At 35.0% G+C, this 25,742-nt stretch overlaps 2 protein-coding genes across 2 annotated transcripts; both read left to right on the top strand.

Moving 5' to 3' along the window:
* Nucleotides 1–1,531: 1,531 nt before the first annotated feature.
* On the top strand, nucleotides 1,532–18,916 carry CDC40 (pre-mRNA-processing factor 17; the record flags this gene model as incomplete). Its single annotated transcript, XM_012943022.3, has 11 exons — nucleotides 1,532–1,587; nucleotides 3,096–3,308; nucleotides 3,350–3,436; nucleotides 3,474–3,603; nucleotides 3,644–3,724; nucleotides 4,344–4,603; nucleotides 5,608–5,805; nucleotides 8,046–8,309; nucleotides 10,879–11,089; nucleotides 14,484–14,792; nucleotides 18,822–18,916. The coding sequence occupies exons 2-11, from the start codon at nucleotides 3,177–3,179 to the stop codon at nucleotides 18,914–18,916; spliced, it is 1,767 nt and encodes a 588-aa protein (XP_012798476.2). The 5' UTR covers nucleotides 1,532–1,587; nucleotides 3,096–3,176.
* A 3,671-nt stretch (nucleotides 18,917–22,587) lies between these two features.
* ELSPBP1 (epididymal sperm binding protein 1) lies at nucleotides 22,588–25,242 on the top strand (the record flags this gene model as incomplete). Its single annotated transcript, XM_035733618.1, has 1 exon — nucleotides 22,588–25,242. The coding sequence occupies one exon, from the start codon at nucleotides 22,588–22,590 to the stop codon at nucleotides 25,240–25,242; it is 2,655 nt and encodes an 884-aa protein (XP_035587898.1).
* Nucleotides 25,243–25,742: the final 500 nt, after the last annotated feature.

The raw sequence follows: 25,742 nt of genomic DNA, 5'->3' as shown, positions 1-25,742 counted from the left end.
ACATCAGATGTTCGCTTCGGTGACCGAGACCGTTGTCTAGAAAAAGATCTTCGTCTGGAGGGGGATCTCGATTGTCTAGCTTGGATGGTTGCTATGGTCGATTGCAGTGACGCCAGCTGGCTCGTTAATTGTGTTAACTGCTTTTGAAAGGAGGCTAAACAGCTAATATCTGTTGGTCCAGGTGGTTGCAATGAGTTCACACAGTGATTGTCGTGGTATACTTCCATCATTTTATCTGCCATGTCGGCTAAGTCATCAAGTGCGACGGATTTCCCTGAAACACTGAGAATTTGTCGAACGCTGTGTGGTAATCTTTGAAACCACATTTGCTTTAGGAGGGCTTCGTCTAGCTTGTATGGACCGGCGAGTTGTTTCATGTGGCGGAGAAGTTGCGAGGGTCTTTTATCACCCAAGTCACAAGATGTTAACAACTGTTGTAGCCTTTTCTCATCTGAGACCGTGGTGCGTTGAATAACTGCTGCTTTTATCTTATCATATGGTTCAGATTCTGGCACGTGATCGATTAAATCACCAACTTCAGCGGCAATCTCGATAGGAAGTGCGCCGACTACGTATGCATACTTTGATGCCTGAGATCTTATGCCTCTAGCCATGAATAAAGCTTCAATTTGAGCAAACCAGACTCTGGGATTATTAGCTCCATAAGTTGGGAGTCTGAATTCTGAGATAGAATTAACTGGACTAAAATTATTTTCGGGAGAGTTCGACAATGAGACAAAAGTTGTTACTGGAGGCGAATCCATATCAATGAGTTTAGTGGGAGAGGACATTACGAGAAAAAAAAATAAGCCAGTAAATTGTATGAAATGAAAAACAAAATAACCGTTAGGATAAACACGAGGCTCACCAAATAATTGTGGTGGACCAGACAATATATAAACGCAAAAGGTATCAACAAAGTTAATAACAATCAATAGTAATATTAATATATACAAGTTAAATGTTACAAATACAATAATAATTAAGGACGTTACTTAAATTGCCCAAACGTTGCGTGTTCTGATTAAGTCCAGTAATGTAAATCCACAATTATAAATGCTTGATGACTCTGAGCAGGTTGGTGAACTCTCTAGCGATATAGTCCAACGTAGGATGTGATATATTCCGATTATAGTCTATAAATGTAGATAGTATTTGATTTAAACTTCCATTAACTCAATCACAAATGAAGATAGAACGAGGAATGCGTGAGTAGTAATGTATTTGTTAACCAGCACGAATATGTCACGCTATGTAGTAGCTCAACGGAAAGTGTCTTCAAGGTCAATTACTCAAACAACAGGTACAATCATTTAGTGATAAATGTACATGCAGTGAGAAATTGACAAAATAAATACAAATAATATTAAAAAACTATTTACAAAATAAGCTTGTCAGAGTTATCTCCACATTACCACACCTTGAACGTTAATAAGCATAATAAGCCGTGCCAAAACTTAAGGAATTGATAAAAAGGAAACTAATCATTTCATGCAAACTAGTCACATCGAAGCTGGATATATTTCACATTTGATTTTGCTGTTTGCAGTGCGCTCAATTTGAGTAAGGCGTTGCGACTTGCTCATGGTGAGTTTTTCTTCATATGTTATTAAGCTGAACTCTATGGTTCATTTTTTCGTGGTGCGTTTAGGATGTTTTCCCCATGAAGTTAAATCTAGCTCGTTTGTCAAGGGCTTTACTTCTCTTTAGCATTTTGGCATCAGGGAGTTTGTGTTTATTAAGTTCCAACCACTGAAAATTTAAAGGAAGGTTTTCATTGCATTACAAGGTTGAAAAGACAATTTTGGTATAAGCCACAGAAAACGATTACTCTTACCGCTGCAGATTTTGCTCGCGAAATGAATTTACAAGGTTTTATTGCACTCACTTATGTTCGAAATGTACATTTAACTCATGTCATTATTAATGCCTTACGTGACGTTAATTTATGTATTCACACCGTTTAATGACCGGAAGTTTATTTTCTGAATAATTATTCCAACGCGTCACCCATTTTGCTTCTGAAATCTTTGAGTATAAATATCTTGAAATAAATCCAAAGAAGCATAGAAAACTTGCTCGAAAACCTTCAATCTTAATTGATTTCTAATAGATGGTTACTAATAGAAGTAATTTTTCTTAGGACCGTGAAATTCGACTAAATCTTGAGAACTCTTAGAACATTGTCATCACATGTACTTTATTTTCACATGTTTTTTAAGACTATAAATCCTCAATTTTTACTACCATCAATATTTTGAAATTGTCTAACCCCGGAATCACAGTTTAATTTGCCGTCAAGGGTTTTTCCTAGATGGGGATACTGAACCAAGTTAGGTTCCGAAGTTCCTGAAGGCCTTATTTCATTCTGAAACTTTCAAGCCATCCTGGGATCATTCGAACCGTAATTGGATGTAAACAATTATAGTGTAGACAATTTCATAGTTGACAGAATCGCGCTTGACAATGTGGCATAAATGTTTCAAGGTTTACAGGGATTATATTTTCTGAAAGCCCCTCAAAATTGCTCTCTAACGGGATTATAAAGATGTAATGTCTAAATGGTGATGGTCGCATGGTATCTTTAATCTTTGCGTCCAAAATCTGTCTATGCGTTAGTTCATTGCTCTAGCATTCTGGGAGCTATTTAGACTTAATATCACAGTCATTTTCTTTCTGTTTTCTAGTGTCATCATTCTGGGTTTTAGGCTTGCTGCCGATGTACAAGTAGATAAATATGTGTCTACAGCATTTCAAGTATCTTACGTTCAAATCATATCGTGTTCACTGTTCAGCCACAGTTTTACTGTAGGACCGGTTTTGAATTCAACCAAACGTTACTGCACTAATTTGCTGAGGCTTTAGGAACACGAGTAATTTCACAGAAAAATTATTTTAAAAACGTGTTTGAAGAGTAGTATCTCTTTTAATTCTTCATTTGTGAGCAAAGCCAGAATATAAATTTTTAAATGCTTAAGAAGGTAATTAGTCGGTACAGAGTTCTTTGTACGGACGTCTACGGTATTCACAATTGCTGCTTATGAAATTGTCAAGATTACTTAACCCGACATTTACTCTTGTTTTTTATCTCTTAGGTAGTTGTCATTTTCCGCTGAGCTCCGTCTTCTTTAATTGGTCTTTCTCACATAGTAAGTACTTTTACTAGTAAACAAGAAATGGATGGAATCGTCACGTATGAATCCTCTTCCTCTGATGATGAAATTCCCAAACAAGATACTGCTCCAACACAACTTTTAAAAAGTAGTTTAATTAAATCCATCGATGTTGCGCCAGTTGTGGAACACAAGGTAATGTGTATGAATGATAATGTGGTTGGTTTTATTTTTAGGATGAGTTTCTATCTCTTGTGCCTGTTGATCCACAATCTCATGAACTTATTCATAATCCTACTTATGAAGAATTATTCGCACCATCTGTAAGTGTTCCTTTTCGATGTAACTTACCTTTATCAGTTCGGTCCAGTCAATCCGTTTAAGTCTGAAAAACAATTGGCTCCTAAAAATACTTTAACTGGATATGTTGAAGAGGCTCACGTTAATAAGTTTGCTTTTGAAAACCAGCATAGAACTTTTATGACTTATGGTGAGTTTATGGTAATTTAATTTCTATTTATTTATAATAGGTTACGCAGAAGATCCTTCTGTTGAAGGAGGTGCTGATCGACGTTTAGTTGGAGAGACAGAAAGCATGACAGAAAATGAAGGTGAGGTTGGTTTGAATATTTGTACATATCCTTTCTTCAAACATTCATTGACTTATCCTACAAACACCAGTATTAAATGTCTTTGAAGTCCTGACCTGTTAGACTGTGATGTGTTTTCAGGCTCACACTGTCTGATTAAGGTCTTCGGAATCGTTGTGAATAATGGTTAGAGACGTTGGGTTGCATGACTTACAATTAATCAGTGGTGCAAATGCACTCACTCGCTTCCTTCCCGTGGGTCCTGGGTTTTAGTTCCCTAATAAACTTTTTGTCCCACAAATTCACTCGCTATTGGGTTGTATTTCGTATACATTTCTTATTACCACTGCTATTATTACTACTTATTATAACTACATCTTAAAAATTCACCTCGTACTGATGACAATTTGAGCTGATACACGTTTCAGGTTCTATATTGCTTGTAGCTAATAGACTAATAAAGTCCTCTTACACGCAAATTCACTAAATCCGATATAATGCCGAGTACACGTACTTGTTCTAAGTGCTTTTTATTTGTCTTTTCCAAACCTAAGTATAGTTTAAACTTAAGAGTTGTCTTGCGTTGAACGTTTTTATTGTTTTCACCAAAAAAATGTTTCTTGTCACATCTTTTTTCTAGGAAAAACTGCATTTGAAAAGCGCCAGAAACGAAAAGGTGATCTACGTAAACGTGATAGTAATTGGGATCCAACGAGTGAAGATTATACTGGACCATGGGCTAAATATAAAGATGAAGTAACTGTTTCGGTTCCTTCTGAAGAGGATCGTGTTTATTTGGAAGCATATTTAGCAAAGAAAGCTAGCAAAAGAAAAGTTGTCGAAGAAGCTCCAATTGAAGAAAAATCTACACTGCATATACCAACACCATATGATTATCAGGTCAGCTGACTTTTTGTTCAATAGATTTGTAGAGTATAATGGCTCAGTATTGAAAGTGTTTAGCTTTCAGTAACTAAGTTGCGAGTTTAAACGCAGTTACACCTACTTCGGAAATGAAAAGATAATATGTTTTGTTACAAATTGACCACATTAGGAGAGAATTAAATATAAAGGCAGAATGAACAATTGTTTTATAGTTTGTGATTCCTCAGACGAACTCACTCGCTGGCTAATTCGTCACAGGTTAAACTGATACATTTTCTACGTAGCGTTTGAATTATTAGTAACTGTTACGCACTATATAAAATAGTAATGTTGTGATTTGAGGCACTGAGCACAATGTTCGTGTTTGTACCTTGTTCTCAGTCATCCACAATCTAGGACCAGACACATATGCATCGGTCCAAGTTCTCACACCTCATTAGCACAAGATGATTAACACCACACTCATAGAAGCAGTTAATTCAATGATAGTAATGTATAAAAGATTTCATATATATTTAATGTATTTCAGGTCAAGCAGTACTTGTGTTTTCAACATTCTTACCACTATTGATCCTTTAGTCGGCAAAAAAGTAGATTACAAAAGTGCTAGAAAGCTGCTCAATGAAGTCTTTGGCTTTGAGACTAATCCGTGTCATCGGCAAGTTTGTTGACTTCCTAGCTAAAATCTTCATGATGATTTATCGGTTTTTCGACCTTAGGTGGTAAAATGACTGCAGAAATCAATTGCAATGTCACAAATATGCATTTTTTTTACTTATATTCCTTTGAATCTTTAGTTCTAATGTTATTTTATTAAGTCCTATCGTAATCATCAGCTTTATGTTTTCGATAAATTTTGTTTCACTTTTAATATAATATCCCCGCTTGTAAAAACATAACCTATAAAGGCAATATGGAGTAGATGCATTCAAAGTTACATTCTGTAATTTGTAATGTGAATTTTATTAGTTTTCTATATATTGTATTATCTTTATCCAAACTGATGTTAATGTTGATAGGGTAGAAGTTTCTTGCATGCACCACATGATATACCGAATGTGAATTTACGAGCAACTGATCCACCAGAAAGATGCTTTTTACCTAAAAGACAAATTCATGAATGGATTAGTGCACACGCACGTGGTGTTGCAGCAATTCGCCTGTTCCCTCATACTGGTCATTTAATGTTATCTGCTGGAATGGATTCAAAGATTAAGGTGGATAATTTATTTTCGAGACGTTTTTTAAACCAGTTTTAATGGTAAATTTTTATCTTGAACTACTATCTTTCACGATGTTTAGGTCTCTCAGTAAGTAAGATACCTTCGGCATCCTTTGATATCTACATTTTAAACTCAGTTAATTTATGATAGAACCAGATCCTATCACATATTATTCGTGGATAATCATTTCATCAATATGGGGCAGTGACTCAGAGGTTAGACTACTCGATATTCAACCTCTAAGTCTCAGGTTTGAACCCTGTTCTACCTGCTTCGATTTGATCAACTAGGTAGTATCATTAGTCTTTGCACTTAGAGCAAAGCTTAGGATTATGTACACATAAGTCTGTGTGCCTGGTAAGTGAATATTTATTCATTACCGATTTGGCTGGCTCCACGCTAGTGCTATAAAAGAATTCGATTCTAAACAAGCAATTAGTTTAAACAAATTGACATTATTTACTAGCAGGATGATTTGTAATAAAAAGCCAACAACACTATTCTTGATGAATAAATTCGCTTTAATGAAGGAATTTCTTAGAAATCTGTTTAGTTTACGTAGAACATACTCTACTGATGGATCAATAAGATGTTGGCTCTTGTAGTTCTACGTAAAGTCAAAACACCATAAAAGATATTTTGTTATGCCTAAAGCAAGAAATAGTTAAACTTGACGTTTACAAATTATAAACATGGAAAGACGAAAGAATAGAACCAAACCTAAGTGACTATTAAGATCATGAGTTTGGAACAAATGACAGAAATGTAACATCGGAACACGATTTATAAAATTTTCATGAGAACTAATGTGTATCTGGGATTTGCAATCGAAAGACTATCTGGATATGTGTTCATTAATATTACTACAAAGCATTCTCCTACTCTAGATCTAACTCTAATCTTCACCATCATTGTATTTGTTTTTAACAAATTATTCGTTTATGTCACCTAGATCCTGATTAGCTAATCATTTGCTTTGTCTTCCAAGGGTTATCTCGCAAATCACTGGAGGATATTGATAAGTTTACTTCCAATGTAGGTAGTGCTCTTAACAGATTGATCTCCGTGCACCATTGAGAGCCAAAAAGAACTGGATAGTTGTTTTAGGTCCTAGTGTGGAACTCCTTAACTATTCCCACATCTATGATTTCACCTGAGGTCGGATCCAAAACCCATATATCTCACTGTAAATTCAATATTCAGACGACTCGTTGAGTTGGAATCCAGTGATACCATAGACAATAGGGATGATCGGACAATTAGCATACTGTATCTTGAATAGATTTAAGCTATAAATGATAACCATTAAGTTGAAACTTAATGGTCTAAATACTAAACACGGTCACTGTGACATCTGAGTGTCGTTTGAGTTCGATTTCATGTGACACATTTTATTTATTTATTTATTTTAACACATAGACATTGATACAAGGAGGCACCAAATACATATGCGCCACACAAATCTCATTCGATATGTGTGAGGGCTGTGATACTCCCCGGGTGCCCAAACCGAAGCAGGTGGTTTTCTTAGGGGGTCACTCCCCGAGCCTTCGACCTGAAGGTCTGATCCACAAGGCAGTGGAGCATCGTAAGGAGATGCAGTCCCATGGAAGCCGGTGACCAACAATTGGTTCATACGCCATTTGTTCCCGCAGGATACTGGAGCCCATGTGCACCATTGGTTTGGAATCCGGTTAAAGCGCCAGACATTCGCTTTTCGTCCTCTCAATTTCGTAAACAACACCCCCGCCACGAGAAGGCTGTGAGTGGGACTTCCCTGGCAGAGGCTATACACGCGTGGCCATGTGAGAGCATTTGGAGAGGGAGAGCGGACTCTCCCCACTCTCGGCCATACCAGGGCATTTGGGGGCGAAGTATTTTTTCATTTGTATTCTGTTCCATATGTTAATACAAAGCGAATGGTTGAACCAAGACCCTGAACCAGTTCATGAAATGATTGACAATCGATCCGAGTCATTTTAATAGGTAAAAACTACCTGCTTGGGGTTTACTTGATTACTGTAACCAATGGTCCAAGATTTTGGGTGATACGACTTAGAATTATCCTCAGTGATGCAGGCGTATTTTAAAACCTGAGTCCCAAAGGCTCCTTATATCTTGTTTTCTTTTTCTATGTCTAATCTTTCCTATCACCACTGATTCTATTACCACTTCTACTACATTGACTTTATTTTCCTTTTATTTATATCATTCAACATTATTCATCTTGATAGCTTTGGGAATTATATAAAGAACGTCGATTAATTCGTAGTTATATGGGTCATCGTCAAGCTGTTCGTGATGTATCATTTAATAGTAATGGAACAGCATTTTTAAGTGCATCTTATGATCGTTATGTAAAATTATGGGATACAGAAATTGGTAAATGTACAAATCAATTCAATTTAAAACGTGTTGCTTATTGTGTACAATTTAATCCAGATGAAGATAAACAACATTTATTTTTAGTTGGTTGTGCTGATAAAAAAATATTATGTGTAAGTGGTATATCTTTTTTAATATATATTAAACTTATTTATTATTTATTTATTTAAACACACAAACATTGGTACAAGGAGGCACCAAATAGATAGGTGTCACATAAATCACTTGATTTGTGTGAGGGTTGGGATACTGTTCGGATGCCCAAACCGAAACAGATGGTTCTCTTAGAGACCACACTCGGAGCCTTTGACCTAAAGGTCTGATCCACAAGGTAGTGGAGCAACGTCAGGAGACGCAGTCACATGGTAGCTGGTGATCAATAATTGGATTGGGAATGCAGTGTTAATTTGCAGAGAGTGGTTTTATTGCAATGTTGTTGAGAATGATCGGGCGACAGGCTATTGACTAGTGCTTAAACTTACCTGGCGCCGGGTTCTGGGTAATCAGGAATGCTCTGATCCCGGGTGGAGGCTCACCATTGCACCTCGGTGCCCAAACCGAAACAGGTGGTTTTCTTAGGCGGCTACATCCGGAGCCTTCGATCTAATGGTCTGATCCACAAGGCAGTGAAGCATCGTAAGGAGATGCAGTTCCATGGTAGCCGGTGACCAACGATCAGTTCATATGCCATTTGTTCCCTCAGGATCCTGGAGTCCGTGTACACCATTGGTTTGTAATGAGGGTTTTTCAACTTCTCTAGGTGGATTCTCCATCTCCACCAACCTGGTTAAAGCGCTGGGCATCTACTTTTCATCCTCTCAATTTTGTAAACAACACCCCGTGGTGCGAGAAGCCAGTGAGTAGGATTTCCGTGGCAGTTGTTGAATGCGAATGATTATGTGAGAGCTAACTCTCCTCACTCACGGCCATACCAGGGCATTTGAGGGCCCTTTTGTTGTATGACTTTTCAGAAATCATTCTCCGACAGGAAGATTCATTTACTGAATACACAAATCACATTGTTATATTTGACGAAGACAAAACGCAGTTGCTCGATTGCTTTGAATTACAATAAAAGCCTGTTTATGAAGAGTTACACTCTCTCTGAATGCTAAATGTTGCTTCAGAACTGGTTTACATTAGTACTTAAACTAATGATAGGGAGTAAAGTAGTTTAGTACCTAGAACATTTCGCTTATCTTGAAAGTCTTATCAGTCGTGTTGCGTTGGGTTTTGACGAAATTTAGGAATGGATTTACAAAGTTCGTTTGGTTTTTACCAAATCGTGTCTCCAATGTCGTACGTGAGATGTTCATCCACCAACCAAAGGACTAGTGTACTGCCCAGATGTTCACTCCCGTTTACTTTAACAGTGTGAAACATATCCTTTAAAAATAGATGGCATCCGTGCTTTACCACTCGCAAATGTTGATCGCTCAATGAACAGTGGCTAGAATAAATGTAGGCTACTAGGCTAACATGGTGAATTAGTTGATCATATGAATGTTCATCGACTGAGGTGGTTGAATCGTGTATTAGGTATGTATAATGTAGGAACGGCCCCCGGTGAACTCAAAGAATCTTTGAAAGAGCCGAGGGCATTCCATCCAATCGTTTTGTAACATATTTGACACTGTTGGAATAAGGTTCATTCCTTCTCGTCTTCTATCTTCTAACTTGCTACTTGGAATGTTCAAGCGTTCGAGTGCTAAAGTTGTACGCGTTATAGCGAGAAATACAAGTTATCGATAAAACACCCAACTATTGTCCACGTTAATGCTGCACAATGATGTCCAGTTCAGGATGAGATTGTATGAATGATAGAGTTCGCCCAAACCGAAACAAGGTACCAATCCACGAAAGTCATAAACTGTTGGATGGAGCTGTTTTGGCAGGTTCAGACTATGTGGTTGGAGTTCACATGATTATCGTAATCAATTGTTGAAGATGTCATGCGACATGACTCAAAATCAATTATATTAGCTCAAAGACATTCACTCTTTACCTTATCTCAAATCTTTAGTTTTAAAAATTTATCTTCGGTGTTCTTCGAATTATATTGTCTATGCTCAATCGGCGAGACTATAACTCATGGACGAACCAGTCAGATTTAGGATTACGGATCTTGGATTTTGTCGCGAAATCCACTCACCTATTTGTCTAAATAGCGTTTTGAAATTTTAGCTGATGTCAATTTGTGATGAAAACCCTAAATCTAATTCCTAACCTTAACCATCAGCTGAAAATCATATTCTTAATTCCTCACACTGGTCTATAACCCTGATTCAACCCTAGTAAGTGGGTGAATATTCTCAAGGTAACTTTAGCGTCACTCAAAGGTTGTCCGTAAGCTATAACCTCACCACATAATCTTTCCCATTACTATTATGTTCATACTATATGGTGTGGCAACTAGAACCTATGCGGATGTGCATCAGGTTTTACATAGCTTATGAAAGACTTTGTGTTAGCAAGTATAGTACACTTAAAGAGAAGTATTTGTTTATACATCAACAATCATTTTATCTAATAAGGGTTGTATGTTGTTTTCATAGTAATTGCATTTTATTAATAAGGCCTTTCGTTTACTGTTATTTTTTACCTCTTCTTGTTATCTTTTCCATGCACATACATACATATACACAAATAAACAAACAAACACCCCACACACACAAACAACAGTATGATACGCGTAGTGGTGAAGTTGTCCAACAGTATGATCGTCATTTAGGCGCCGTCAATGCTGTTGCATTTGTGGATAATAATAGAAGATTCGTTTCAACATCCGATGATAAATCGTTACGTGTATGGGAATGGGATATTCCAGTGGATTTTAAATATCTTGCTGATCCTTCTTTACATTCAATGCCAGCGGTTAGTGTTTCACCGAATGGTATGTATATATATTTTTATATTTATCCTGCTTACTTATGATGTATGTTTATTGTTAATTTCATTGGAACGTCGGTGAGATTGCAATTTATGGATGACCTTTGAGTGGCAATAAAATGGCCTTGAGAGTGTCCACCTAATAACTAGGACCAAATGAGGGTTGTAAAGCAATGTGAGGAATTAGATTTAGGGTTTTCTTCACGAACTGACATCAGTTATAATGCCAAAACTATTTAACCAAATGGATGAGTGAATATCACGCCAAATTCCGAAGCCTTTTATCTTATACGTGATTGGTTCGTCCATAAATTATATTCTCATCGAAACGTCTAAACTACACAATTGAGATATGCGTGGAATCGATGTTCTAAACAATGATATTTCTAGAGGATGTTCTTATTAATACATAATATATGTAAACTAGTCACAAACCTCAACTTATACGGTATTTGTAGCAATTAACTTGTCTTTATGTTTGAAAAGACAAAGACTTCACTAGCGTAAATGACAACTGGTAGGTAGTTGTATCTAAAGTCAACTATGACTATTAAAAGTCAAAATAGGAACTAAAAGTGCACAAATATGACAGCTGCCGTGTTCAAACAAAGATTCAAGAAATGTACAAAACTGAAAATAACTGTTTCATAGGTTAAGGGAAATTAATAATTCTTATTGGTTTATCTAAATATTGAAGATTATTACACAATAAACAAACGTACATTACATCATATGTTCAAAACTGTAATCGGTCACTGAATATTAATAAGTAGTATAAAATTACACAAAAAAGTGAGTTGAATGAAAGAAGAATAAAGATAATGCAAACGAAATTAATGGGGATATCTATGAAATGAGGAGTAATTTGCTTTTCGTGTTACTGTGCTCGTATACATGTGTTTAATGTTGTTTAGAGTAGTAATAAGTTATGAGAAAACTATAGTCGGCTAAAGCAAGATATAACATCAGTTTGTGAAGTCATTAATTATCAGTATGCGATTGTAAAGACTGTTGAATCTTATTGATATCATTAATCTATCTAAGCTAGACAATTATTGTAAACTGGAGACCACTAGACAGACGTATGCTCACTGGTGATTAGCTTCGAGAGGAAATTCCTCAAATTCTGGTTAGAAGTTGTGACCAGTGGAGTTCTATTACTTCGCGGGTGAGGAAGGTATCTATTGAAGACAATGGAGCATGGTTGCGCAATATCATGGGTTGATTGAAGTTAGAATTTCACAATGTTTGGTCTCAGATTAATAGTATACACCACACAGACACTACGTGGTTGAGATCTGTGAAATAAGCATAGTCGGTAATTTGCAGGTGTTGGGTGATATGAATCAAAATCGGATACAGTTGCAGAGATGCATTCACATTTTGTCTCTCCTTAAGTTCCCTATTTCTTACTTTACATTATTTAAACTCACCTATAGTGTTCAGTCTTTCTGACTATTTTTGATAGTATAATCATTTGGACTCCTCTGCTAATCAGTGTTAGTCTCATCTTTTGTCTGGTGTGGTATGGTAACTTAGCTGACTCAGATATATGCCAGGCTTCATGGTGGTGAATTAGTGGTTGACTGTTTTCAGTGGGAACCTACACATGCTGTTAATTTGAAATCAGGGTTTACAAACCCGCCTGAATGGTTTGTTTGTATTTCTTAACCTAATTTAAGTCCCAGACATCTGCTTTCTATTATCTCATTTTCATAAAACATTCCCTTGACGTGAAGCCGTTGAGTAGGTTTTCATTGACAGGTACTATCGACTTACGGCTGTATGACAGAGGACTGTTTTCACTCTCTCCCATTCCAAAGTATTTCTTTTCATTAATCCTGATGTACTCAAAGAGGAAGATTTATTTATCTTGTCAAAGAAGATGAGTTATCCTATTTGCTCTACAGAAATGCTTAAACGATTCTGCGACGAATTGCTTTTCGTCCTCTCAGTTTCATGAAGGAAACCCGTGGTGCGAGAACGCAGTGAGTACTGTCAAGTCTTGCTGATTGGACGCTATATTCGTTCCTAAGCTATTCTGATAGCTCGCACGCTAGAACTATACAGCGACCTGAACACCAGAAAGAGGACGCAAAGTAAGAGAGAAACACTTTACTCCAAGGTTCGTTTTTGTACAGAAAACATGGGTATTTATAGATGTTAACGTTTGTTAAATCAACATCATATTTCGGCCAATCCGTTAACGACATATTATGCTACTGACCAGTAGTAGTACGCCACGTTGGAATTGTAGAATGCCTCATCATGCTCTGATTGGCTTGGACTCTTCGTCTCCTTTTGGGTCCCTGGAAGCTCCGTTGAAGTTCTCCGAAAGCCGACTCAACACCTCCCCCGGATAAGATTTCTTTCTAGGATCTACTTGTAGCTTGACAACTGGGTTGCAGCGGCGTCTCATTATTCTTGTCGTCTGCCTTGTCCGACGCTTCTTTTCGGTGTGCTTGGGCATGTGTAGCATTGGTGTATCTAAGATTAACTCTAACGGAAAATTCGGCCGGTTATTTCGAGACTGCATCGTTCTTTTGTCCTTATAGATTTGATTTGTGCGTCGAATACATGTTTCAAAAGTTCCTCGGACTCTGTACAGAACTTTTCCCAATTTTTGTACAACTTCTCCTGGCTCCCATCGGTTCTTCCCGATATATGATTCAATGACAACTTTGTCGCCAACATTAAAGTTCCGGATATTTGGATTGTTATTGCGCTCATCCACTAATTTGGATGGCAACATGGCATTGAAGACAGTTTGAATACGCCTTCCGAACATGGCTTCAGCAGGAGACTTGCCATCTCCAGCATTCGGGTTCGGGATGGATCTGTAGTATGTTGAAAATTTTGTGACTACCTGTCCAGTCGTCCCTTCGTCCCCCCTTGCAGTAATGCTGGTTTAAAGGTGTCCACAAAGCGTTCTGCTTGTCCGTTTGATTGCGGATGATAGGGTCGAGAACGAAGATGAGTTATTCCATTTGCTCTACAGAAATGCTTAAACGATTCTGCGACGAATTGCGAGCCGTTATCCGTTACTTAAGGTCTCTGGTACTCCGAACCCGAATGTTCCAGATGGCAAGTCTCCTGCTGAAGCCATGTTCAGGAGGCGTATTCGAACTGTTTTCAACACCATGTTGCTATCCATCGGTTGCATTCGGGGATGCACGTAGGATTAATGTTAACGAGAAAAATATCCATTTAAAAGTGTAACCATCAATGTTAGAAGAGGGTGATCCATCCATCCATCCATCCATCCATCCAACTAACTAACTATTTATTTACAAATATTACGTAATACACATAAGTTTCATTACTTTAGCCGTTCAATCTGTTGTCATTCCTGTTTTAGTTTTCAAATCATAATTCTTTTCTTTAATTATTTTTCACAGGGAAATATTTAATTTGTCAATCTCTTGATAATCAATTAGTTGTATTTAATATATTTGCTGGTTTTAAACGTATGCGTAAAAAAATCTTTCGTGGTCATATGGTGTCAGGTTATGCATGTACTGTAGATATGTCACCAGATATGCGTTATGTAATCTCTGGTGATGGTGATGGTTATTTATGTTTATGGGAATGGAAAACAACTAGATTATTAACAAAATGGAAAGCACATGATGGTGTATGTATTAATTGTGCATGGTTACCACATGAAACATCGAAAGTAATCACTGCCGGTTGGGATGGAAATATACGTCTTTGGGATTAATTTTCTTTGCATATATAAAGAAAAAAGAAACAGTATAGTATTTCATACTATCATTTTGTATTTTTCTACAGAATTAATATCAGATTATATTACCATTCCAATGTGTACATATTTCTTTTCCTTTGATATATCCGTAATAAATGTCTTTAACTCAAATGACTTCATTTTTCGTTTGAGAGTTCTTTTTCAACAAGACTATGTGATTACTTGATTGTGACCGATGATATACTTGTTTAATCCTTAGTTCTAATCAAACCTTAATCATGGTGATCACTAGTAGAAGTGACTATGGACATTATTCGATGTTATTATGGTTGGAAGGGGAACCGAAACAAAATCTTTTAACCGAATGGTAATTTCTGTGGTCATAATGCTTTATTATGTCCATCTGGTTTCATAAAAAACATCACTTCCCTCATAAATCTCTAGATTCGTCTTTTAGGCATGTTATATTGGTTGATCACCTCCAATTGTTTAACATCGAACCTATGGGTTGCATCGCAATGTCGTGTTTTCTTGCTAGTTATAGATGTTTCTTTGTTCAAGTAAATGATTCTTTAAATTGAAATGTTATACGTTATTGATTTAACAGAATAGGATGAAGACTACACTTAAAGTGTAGCAGACATTCGAGTACATTTATCTGCATGTGGTTCCTCCATTGCTAGTTATGTATGAAGCCTACAAATTAAGTCGAACAGTTCTAACTACTTATAAAGATGATAAGTAGGCTAACACTGAAAAATTAATTTACACGGAATGTTTGATCGCTCATTATCTATTTATTTCGCAAATCCAACAAATTTGATGTCCTCGGAGAGCCTAGAATAATTTGCCATTTTATAGTATAGATCACAGACTGATTCTACGTTGATAAACATTCAAAACCAGGGGACATTGTATAGTTGTTTTTAACATAAAACTTGAGCAATCCTCACCTATTAATGTACCAGGAATCAAATCCAGGACCTTCAGGCCTTCTTGGTTTCTAAATCCTTTACTGATCAACTGAAAATAAGGATAACTAATTGTACAAGTAATTTCTGTGGCAAAATGTTTATGTAATTTTTCTGTATTTGGGTTAAAATTAGCTTGTTAAAATGTCAAACAATGGAGAAACGTCCTTAATGGCAACAGAACTGTATTATTAGACAGCTGTTTTGTCGCGATTTAAGACTTCGAATGATATCACCCATTAGTAATTTTACATGATTTAGAATCTGTCACCTTCAAGTCTTACTCTGACGATGATTACATATAATGCTTTGGTATATATTCCACTGTTCATATGATCTCACTATCATTCAATGTCCATTATATGTCGCGGTCCTGGTTCTGTATTGTCCATAAGATACTGTCTCATTCTCTTGCCTTTTTAAACTTGGAAAGTCTCTATTTCCTATAAGATTTCCCGGAAATATATTTCTGAGCTTCCATTGTTTTCGAATTGATATCGTTGTATGACGTAAAGTCTATCTTCAATTGAGTGGTCATTTGGTATGTGGCTATAGACTTCAATGTAAGTTTTTACTGTAGAGATTCGGTTCTATCACGTACGAAACATCTAATGATTATAGCATAAGTTTTCAGACTGACTGAGTTTGGAGACTTGACCCTTCGTTTTCCAAGTTAGTGGTTGTAAGAGATGAATATTTTGAGTTAGATCCTTGACATGGTCACTGTTTTTTATTAATGAACAATCGCAATCTAAGATTAAACAACTTTGCAATGCTGTATAGTCCCAATGGTTCTTCAGATTATGTCGATTCATGACGAAAATAATCATTTTCGAACCACGAGAAACGTACTATGATTTTGAGATGGTGACGAAGATTTTCAGCTTAGGTGAATGATTTTGAGTTTTTTTTTCTCTGAGCTGGATGATTTGGTCGTGGAGCTTTCATCGTTCTTCTGCAGGACATCATCACTACAAATGTCACGTAGAACAATATATTTAATTTGAATAGAAAAGATAAAATACATAAAAGTGACAACGCCTGGAAGGCTGAACCATGCCATCCAATTGGGTTGTATGAAAGTTCTAGCGTTCTTCATTGTTAACCTCTTCGATAGTTCGAATACTTCACTTCTACCTGAAGTTTGTTCTGGTGATGTCGTTCAGAAGAACGATGAAAGCTCCACGACCAAACCATCTAGGTCAGAGAACAAAACTCCATCAAAAAGAAAATCATCAATCTAAATTAATCTCCACTTCAAATAATCCTATTTTCAAATACTTTTCATTTATCTAATATGTTTGCAATGCTCCATTATTAATACAGATCACTATAATTGATTAGTTTCTATTAGCATATAAACGCTTTAGTGTACGTTCTGATATTCAATGTCAACATCAACAATACATTGTTGGTACAGTTAACGTTATGGTTCAAGCAGGACGTAACGCTGCTGCCTGCCGTTAGCCACAATTCCAATATACTAAAAAAACTATGACACAAAACATGACATTAGGATGGAATAGAGTCCTGAATATCAACTACAAAACATAACCAATACTGGATATCATACTCATTGAATGAGTTAATTACTAACTTAGGCTTAGTCACTTAATGAAGCGACATATACTACATTCAACTTTTTTTGTATACATTTGCATTAACTAGTTGACATATTCAAATGACGAGTGACAAATAGGATAAAACATAATCAGTTGTGAATTCCATTACTTGACACGATTCACAAATTCACCATTAAAGAAGCTTGATTAAAATGTGCATACATGGTTCATCTGATAATACTGACTTTCGAAATTTGTAAAATTTATCACTTCAAGTATTGATGAATGTCTCATTTGAAATTTACGGTGACATGCATATAGTTATTCACATATAATTTGATATAGCTTCGAAACGGTTATTCCCCTATCTAAGATGGTGATTGGAGGTAGTTGACAGGAAACCCTGGACCCGGGTTTCGTGCTAATTGGCACTCGTCAACATGGTTTACATCTAATTTTGAAGAATCTGATTCTCCCTAACGGATTCGATCTCGTATCACCTAGCTTCATAGTCAGTGACGTTACCACTGAGCTATCTGGGCCACAACTAACATCTTATAGGATTGAGATGTATTTACAATTGATTGATCATTGTGTGGTGATCAATGTCATATGTGTCAGGTGTTTCTTAATGCAGATCGAATCCTATTGATCAAGTTACACTAGTCTAGATGACTTGATATTACATGCAATCACTATGTTGAGATAAGATGCTGATTGGAGATCATCGATAAGAAATCCTAGATAGGATTCAATCTTCACAAAGAAAGATCTAACACACATAATATTGATTACTATCCAGTGATCAATCAATTTTAAATTCATCTATGTAGTTTTAAATTATCATTCACAAAAGGGGAATGTAGGAAAATTAAAAATAAACTCATTCATAAGTTTATAAGTAGTATATACCACTTATCCATCATTTTGTTTGTTTTCAATTTTTTAATGATGATAAACAATGAAGATTAGTTCAATTAAAGGACATATATAATTAACATTAAGATTATGCGTTAATATATATAGACTATTGTTTAATATTTCCTGTATGAATTAAAATGAATTCATAATAATTAGTAGTATATACATTTTATTATTCAATTTTGGATTAATGAAGTGTATTAATGAAGAGGTAACACCTAGTTATGTTTATTTGTTACTTCAGAGTTTGAATGACATTAGTTAAGTGTAATGAACATTGCTATCAAGTTAATAATGATTTAGTTATGTGTGAAAAGGATTTCTGTTATTTATTTATTTAAACACAAACTTTGGTAAAGAAGGCGCCAAATACTTGTGAACCACATGAATTATTCGGTTTGTATGTGGACTGTGATACTGGTCGAGTGTCTAAACCGAAACAGGTAGTTCTCTTAGGGGTGGGGCACATCCGGAACCTTCGACCTAATGGTCCGATCCACAAGACAGTGGAGCAACGTCAGGAGATATAGTCCCATAGTAACCAATAATTGGTTGATATGTCATTTGTTCCTTCAGTATCCTGGAGCTCATGTGCAGCGTTGGCTTGTAATAAGAGTTTTCCAATTGCTCTAGGTGGACTGTCCGTATCCACCAACTTGGTTAAAGAGTAGGATATTCGCTTTTCGTCCTCACAATTTCATAAACAAAACATCGTGGTGCGAGAAGCCAGTGAGTAGCACTTCCCAATCAGTGGTTGTATGTACGTGACCATGTGAGAGCATTTGTAGAAAGAGCGCTGAATCCCCCCACCCTTGGCTATACCAGGGCATTTGGGGGATTTATCTAGTTAAGTATATATAAACACTGAGGATATCTTTCTGGAGATTTCGATGACGGAATTTATGAGTTCCTATGTCTTTGTTAAAGGGAAGGAGTGGTTTAGATTACGTGACCTTGAATTTTTATCACCTCGGCTTTTTAATGTCCAGTTTTTTTTCATTATCTTGCATTTTGACATTCAAATAGTAAGTGAACTCTTCATATAAGAATACGTTTTTTTCACTGAAGATTCGTGTTATAATTCACTCTTATTACAAAACAATCTATTCCTATTGCTTAATATTCTTGGACACTAATTCATTCGATAAGTTCCCAAATCCAAACATAGTTGAACAGGAAAGAAATTTTATTCTAAATAACAAGGGGTAGACGGAAGTAAGAAGCACAATAAGAAAAACGTTAGTATATTCATAGTTTTCTTACATATGAATATTCTTGAGTGTACTTTAAGTATCGACTAGCGCTAATGATTGGATAAGTATTAGCCAATCATCATGCACCAATACAATCATACATGGAGCATAATTTAATCCAATCTATATCCAGTTAACAATTCAGTTTTGAACTCTGACTTTTGTTTTTCTTGTGCTGTAAGTTGGGGCCCCCAAATGCCCTGGTACGGCCGAGAGTGGGGACAGTCACCTCTCTCTCTCTCTCTCAAAATGCTCTCACATGACCACGCGTATACAAACACTGCATGGAAAATCCTACTCACTGACTTCTTGCCACGGTGTGTTGTTTACAAAATTGAGAGGACAAAAAGCGAATATCTTACGCTTAACCTGGGTTGGTGTACATGGAAAGTCCACCTGGGGCAATTGGATCCTGAGGGAACAAATGACGTATAAACCAATTATTGGTCACCAGCTGCTATGGGACTGCATCTCCACTGCTTTGTGGATCATAATTTTAGATTGAACGCTCCGGATATGACCCCTAAGAGAACCATCTGTTTCGGTTTGCACACCCGGACAGTATCCCAACCCTCATACAAATCGAATGATTTATGTGGCACATATCTATTTGGTGCCTCTTTGTACCAATATCTATATGTTCAAATAAATAATATAAGTTGGGATGTGCTACGATGTCATCTTCATAGAGAATTATCTTTAAATAGTCAGTATTAATCGATTAACTAAATAATATTGAATATTGAAAATAGATAGTTATCCCTATATTTACTTGTTTATTATTATAAACAACTGAAGATTAAACGAAATAAATTCACATTCGATACTTCAATGTTCAAGGTCATTTCTGTTTACTATGTGATTTTTTTATAGTTTTTTTTTGCTTTTTGTGTATTTATGAATGAAAATGTCCTTTCTTTCACTAAAAGTTGTATTACCCTAAAAAAAGTAAAGAGACATTACCGAAGATCAATTAATATAGATATATATTTTTATATTTATATAAAGAGAGAGGGGGAGAGAGTGTGTGTGTGTGTCTTTTTATGGACAAAGAAAGAACACTATCAAATGCTTTGGTACAGCCGAGAATGGGAAGAGACAATACTCCCGATTGAAATGCTCTCACATGGCTAGACGTATTACAACCACTGACTGGGAAGTCCTACTCCCTGCCTTCTTGTGATGGGAATGTTGTTTATGAAATTGATAGAACGAAATGTGAATATTCGGCACTTTAATGGGGTTGGTAGATATGGAGGATTCACTTAGGGAAGTTGCAAAACCCTCATTCCGAACCAATGGTGCACATAGTCTCCAGTATCCTGAAGGAACAAATGGCGTCTGAACCTATTGTTCACTGGCTATCATGGGACTGTATCTCCTGACGTTGCTCCATTGACTTGTGGATTAGACCTTGAAGTCGATGGTTCTGGGTGTGTCCGCCTAAGAAAACCACCTGTTTCGGTTTGAGCACCCGGACATTATCAAAGCCCACACACAATTCAAGTGACTTGTTTAGCGCATATGTATTCGGTGCCCCTTGGTACCAATATTTACGTGTTTAAATAAATAAATAACAGAAAAAGAACTATCACGAACACAGATGTTTAATGATAATTTCCATAAACTTTTCTATCGACTTATACAATTATTTAATAGTTGAATTCATGAGTTAATTGAAGCTAGATAACCATAGAAACCCCAAGGGCACTGGACGGCTCTTTTATCCTAGTATGGAACTGTTCAGCAGTGTGCATCCACGATTCCTCCTTGTGCGGTTCGAACCCAGAACCTAACGCACTCGAACGCTTAACCTCTATAACACTGGTCCGGCATCCAACGGTGTTAATGTTTAACTTCTACCAATCCACGAGATTGCACCACCGTCCAACATTGTCTCACAGCATACCCGAATGAACTCAACTGGTCACTGCCTCTTATTAGAACTCCAGGAAATACCTCTTGAATCCATTCACTAGTGAGCATATGATGTCTATTAATGTCTAATAATAATAAGAAGAAAATAAGTAAAAGAAAATCTGACATTCTTTTAAACTTCATTTATTAATTTCAATAATTGATATCATGAATCAATGAAAGCTAAACCATCATGGAAAACCTGGAAGCATTCAACTATCGTTTCGTCCTACTGTAAAACTCTTCAGTTGTCTTCAATTTTCTATCTATTAAATGTGCTTTATTGTAAGAAAATAAAATAAACTTAAGCAAAGGTCGACAGTGGCTAACAGTGGACGCGCGTTTCACTTTATTTGATACTCGTCAGCTGGATACGAGTAAAACAACCCCAAGTAAATTTAAATAAATTCAGCCTACAAAAAAATTTCACCAGTTATATCATGAGTCAGTTGAAGCTAGATCACCATTGAAAACCTGGAAGCACTAGACGGTCATCTCGTCCTAATATGGAACTCCTCAGGAGTGCTCATTCACGATCCCGCCCCCTGTGAGATTTGAACCCAGGACCTACCGGTCTCGAACGCGACCGCTTAACCATTAGACCACTGAGCCGGTTGTGACATATCAGCTCACTGAAGACAATGGTGTACGGTGGTGCATTAACATCACTTGGTACTGGCTCAGTGGTCTAGTGGTTAATCGTTGACGCACGAGATCGATATATCCTAGGTTCGTATCCTTCGAGCAAGATCATGGATGCACACCGCTTTGAAGTCTCATACAAATATGAAACAATCGTTCAATGCTTCCAGATTTTCCTATAGTGATTTAGCTTCAATTGACACATGATTTCAACGAGTGAAATTTCTAAAATCTTCACAATACCCCTTCTAAATAAAACAAATTCCATAAAAATCATTTCAACCAATCAAATTCGTTTATCTATTTTTTTTTATTACCTATATCTAATGATTCCTATCATTTGATTGGTTCATTTATTCAATGAATAAAGTATAAATACCCATGAAGTAAAACGTGTCATCATCATATTTCGATTAAAAGTATAAAAGTGTAATTTGTTATTTTGACGATTAAAAAGTACCCGACGGGGGGGAGGGAAGGGAACAGGTGAAGTAAATTGTATCCAAGCCACACACACACACAAAAATAAAATGGAATGGTTACTATGCTTAAAATATATAATTTTTTATAAAATAATTATATTAAATATATTACAATTTATAAATAATTATTATTGGAATGAAAAAACTATAAAACATCAACGTCAATGTATATTTCCATCAGTATATAAACGTAAAGCAATCTATGAATGTCAACATATTGATATAAATGGACCAAATGATGAACAATCCAATCTAATAACAAATAACCAATTACATTCATCTAAATGGTGGTGTCCATTAACTGATAATTATGATCATTATCCAGAATGGCAATTATGCCCAGAGACAACAACAACTTATGGTGGTAATCAACCAGGTAAACAATGTTATTTTCCATTTATTTATCATAAACGTTTATATACAACATGTATTCGAAATGATGGTGATTTAATTTATCAACATGAAAATGATAGAATACCAATAGATAATGGTAAAAGTGGTTATTGGTGGTGTTCAACAACATCAAATTTTGATAATGATGGTTTATGGACAAAATGTCGTCCACAATTATCATATCAATTACCATGTTATTTTAAAAAACAAACTAATCATTATTATCATTATAATATAGGAGGTTTTATACAATCTAGTGATTATGAATGTCAACCATATTTAGGACATTGGATATGTTATACAGAATTAAAACAATTACGTGAATGTCCTAAATCAATACAATTATTACATAATATTAAAACAGAAGGTGGTAATGATCCTGGTTTTCCATGTTATTTCCCATTTCAAGCTACTTTATCATTACATCATCCTCATCATCATCATCATGACATAAGTAGACCACAAAATTTCACACATTGTTTACCTGGTATAATCAATAATCAATTAGATGATCAATTATCAATTTATCCAACATGGATTGGTTATTGGTGTTCAACTACAAAAAATTTTGATCGTGATCAATTATGGACACGTTGTCATTTTAATATAAAACAACAAAATATGATTATATCATATAAATTATCAGAAATTTGGTCACAATTAAATTGGTTAACTTTATTAACTTATCAAGAAAAATCAATAATTTCTATAAAAAATTTATCAAATACAATAAATTTTCAACAATCATTAAATTCTATAGAATTATTACGTGGTACATGGGAATTATTTACTAAAAATAATCATGATCTAGATCATATATATCATGATCCTAATCATAATGATCCTAATCATGATCCTGATCATAATAATCAATATAATGATCATTATTATATTGAATTAACATGGTGGTTATGGTTAGCACCATTTTGGTGGATCACATATAAAACTAATCAATCATTCAATACAACGAATCATTTAGGTCATACACAAATGATCAATATACATAGTAACCAATTAACTATGAATAGTAACAATGATAATAATGATAATAATAATCCATTAATCAGTGGATTAAACTTACCTTCTTGGTTAAATGAATGGAGTGAATCAGGATGGTATTATTATAATATAAATATGAAAACTAAATGGAATCATTTATTATTATATTTATATTATAAATGGTTAAAATCATGGTTATTTATATTTTTGATTGGTTTTTTATTTGGTATTTTATTGATTAGTTTTATTTTATTGATTATCTTTTTTTCATTAAAAAAATCAATACGTTTACAAATTATTGATTGTTTATTTCAAACAAAATATCAATCAATTAATCATTATCAATCAATAATAGATCATAAATCATTTGAATTATCTACAACTGATCAATTATTAAAACAAAATTATTTATTGAATAATAATAATAATAATAATAATCAATTAAAGAATCAATTCGATTGTAATTTTAAAGAGATACAAATGAGATCGATCGATAATAGAAATAATAATCATGATCATGATCATTTCGATTGTGATCGATTATTGGCATTACATTCTATTCATGATCATCATGAAAATATTGAACAGAATTTATTAGATAAATCGATAAATGATAAAGGAGATTCAAGTTGTTCTTGTTGTTCTTGTTGTTGTTGTGATTACTTATGGAATAATAATAATAATAATAATAATGATCATACAAATACTACTACTAATAATACTACTGATATATATAATATAAGTAGTATAAACAATAACCATAATCCTAAGGAATATATAAAATGTTTATTAGATGAACTGATTATTCAATATTCCAATAATGAAATTAATGATCATGATGATGATGATGATGAACATTATTATAAACAACTTCGTCATTTCTCTCATATTCTTGATATATATTTAAATAAAAATGAGAAATATATGAATGATGAGAATCATGAAGAGTATGTAACATGTTATTTACATAATAATAATAATACAAATGAAATATATGAAAATAAACAATTATGTCAATGTTGTTGTTGTTGTCGTCGTCGTCGTCGTCACGATCATCGATATCATGATCATCATCATCGTCATTGTTGTCGTCGTCGTTGTCGTGATCTCCATCATCATCATCATCATTGTCTACTTGAATGTTATTCATTAAATCATCAACCATTACAACATACGTTCCAGTATAATAATAATAATATGAATTATTTAGATAATCATGAAAACAATGAGATTAAAGTAAATAATGACGAATTTATTATTGAACCAACAGCACCACCACCAAGTTATGATCAAATTGTACCAATATTGTAAGTAGGTTTTGTTTGTTTGTTTTGCTTTCCATATTTCTGACGAACTTTCTATCTGTCTATCCACACTTCTATCTATCTATCTATCTATCTATCCACACATCTATCTATCTATCCACAGATCTATCTATCTGTTTGTTTGTTTGTATAATGTTTCTATGATTGAATAATTTATGTGAAGATGATCTATGGGTGAATTCAAGGATGCTGTAACAAATCTCAGAAAGACTTGAAGATATTCCATTCCATCATTTTATGGAACAATCTTCCAAAATCTTTACAACATATAGCTTCCCTATTGAAGAAATGCTAATAATTCCTTGTATGCGAATTAGATGACGACGACGACGACGACGATGATGATGATGATTTTGTTATTATGATTAAAAAAAATAAACTATAAATACTCAACAATTTTGTAACATCATTAATACTGTTTTGAAATCATCATCCTTCTTCAATTGTTTTCTGTTTTCTTTTATATAACTAAGGAATAACTTCTAA

The sequence above is a fragment of the Schistosoma haematobium genome, chromosome 6, assembly GCF_000699445.3.
Source record: "Schistosoma haematobium chromosome 6, whole genome shotgun sequence".
Lineage (NCBI taxonomy): Eukaryota > Metazoa > Platyhelminthes > Trematoda > Strigeidida > Schistosomatidae > Schistosoma > Schistosoma haematobium.
This window is presented reverse-complemented; position numbering and strand designations above follow the sequence as displayed.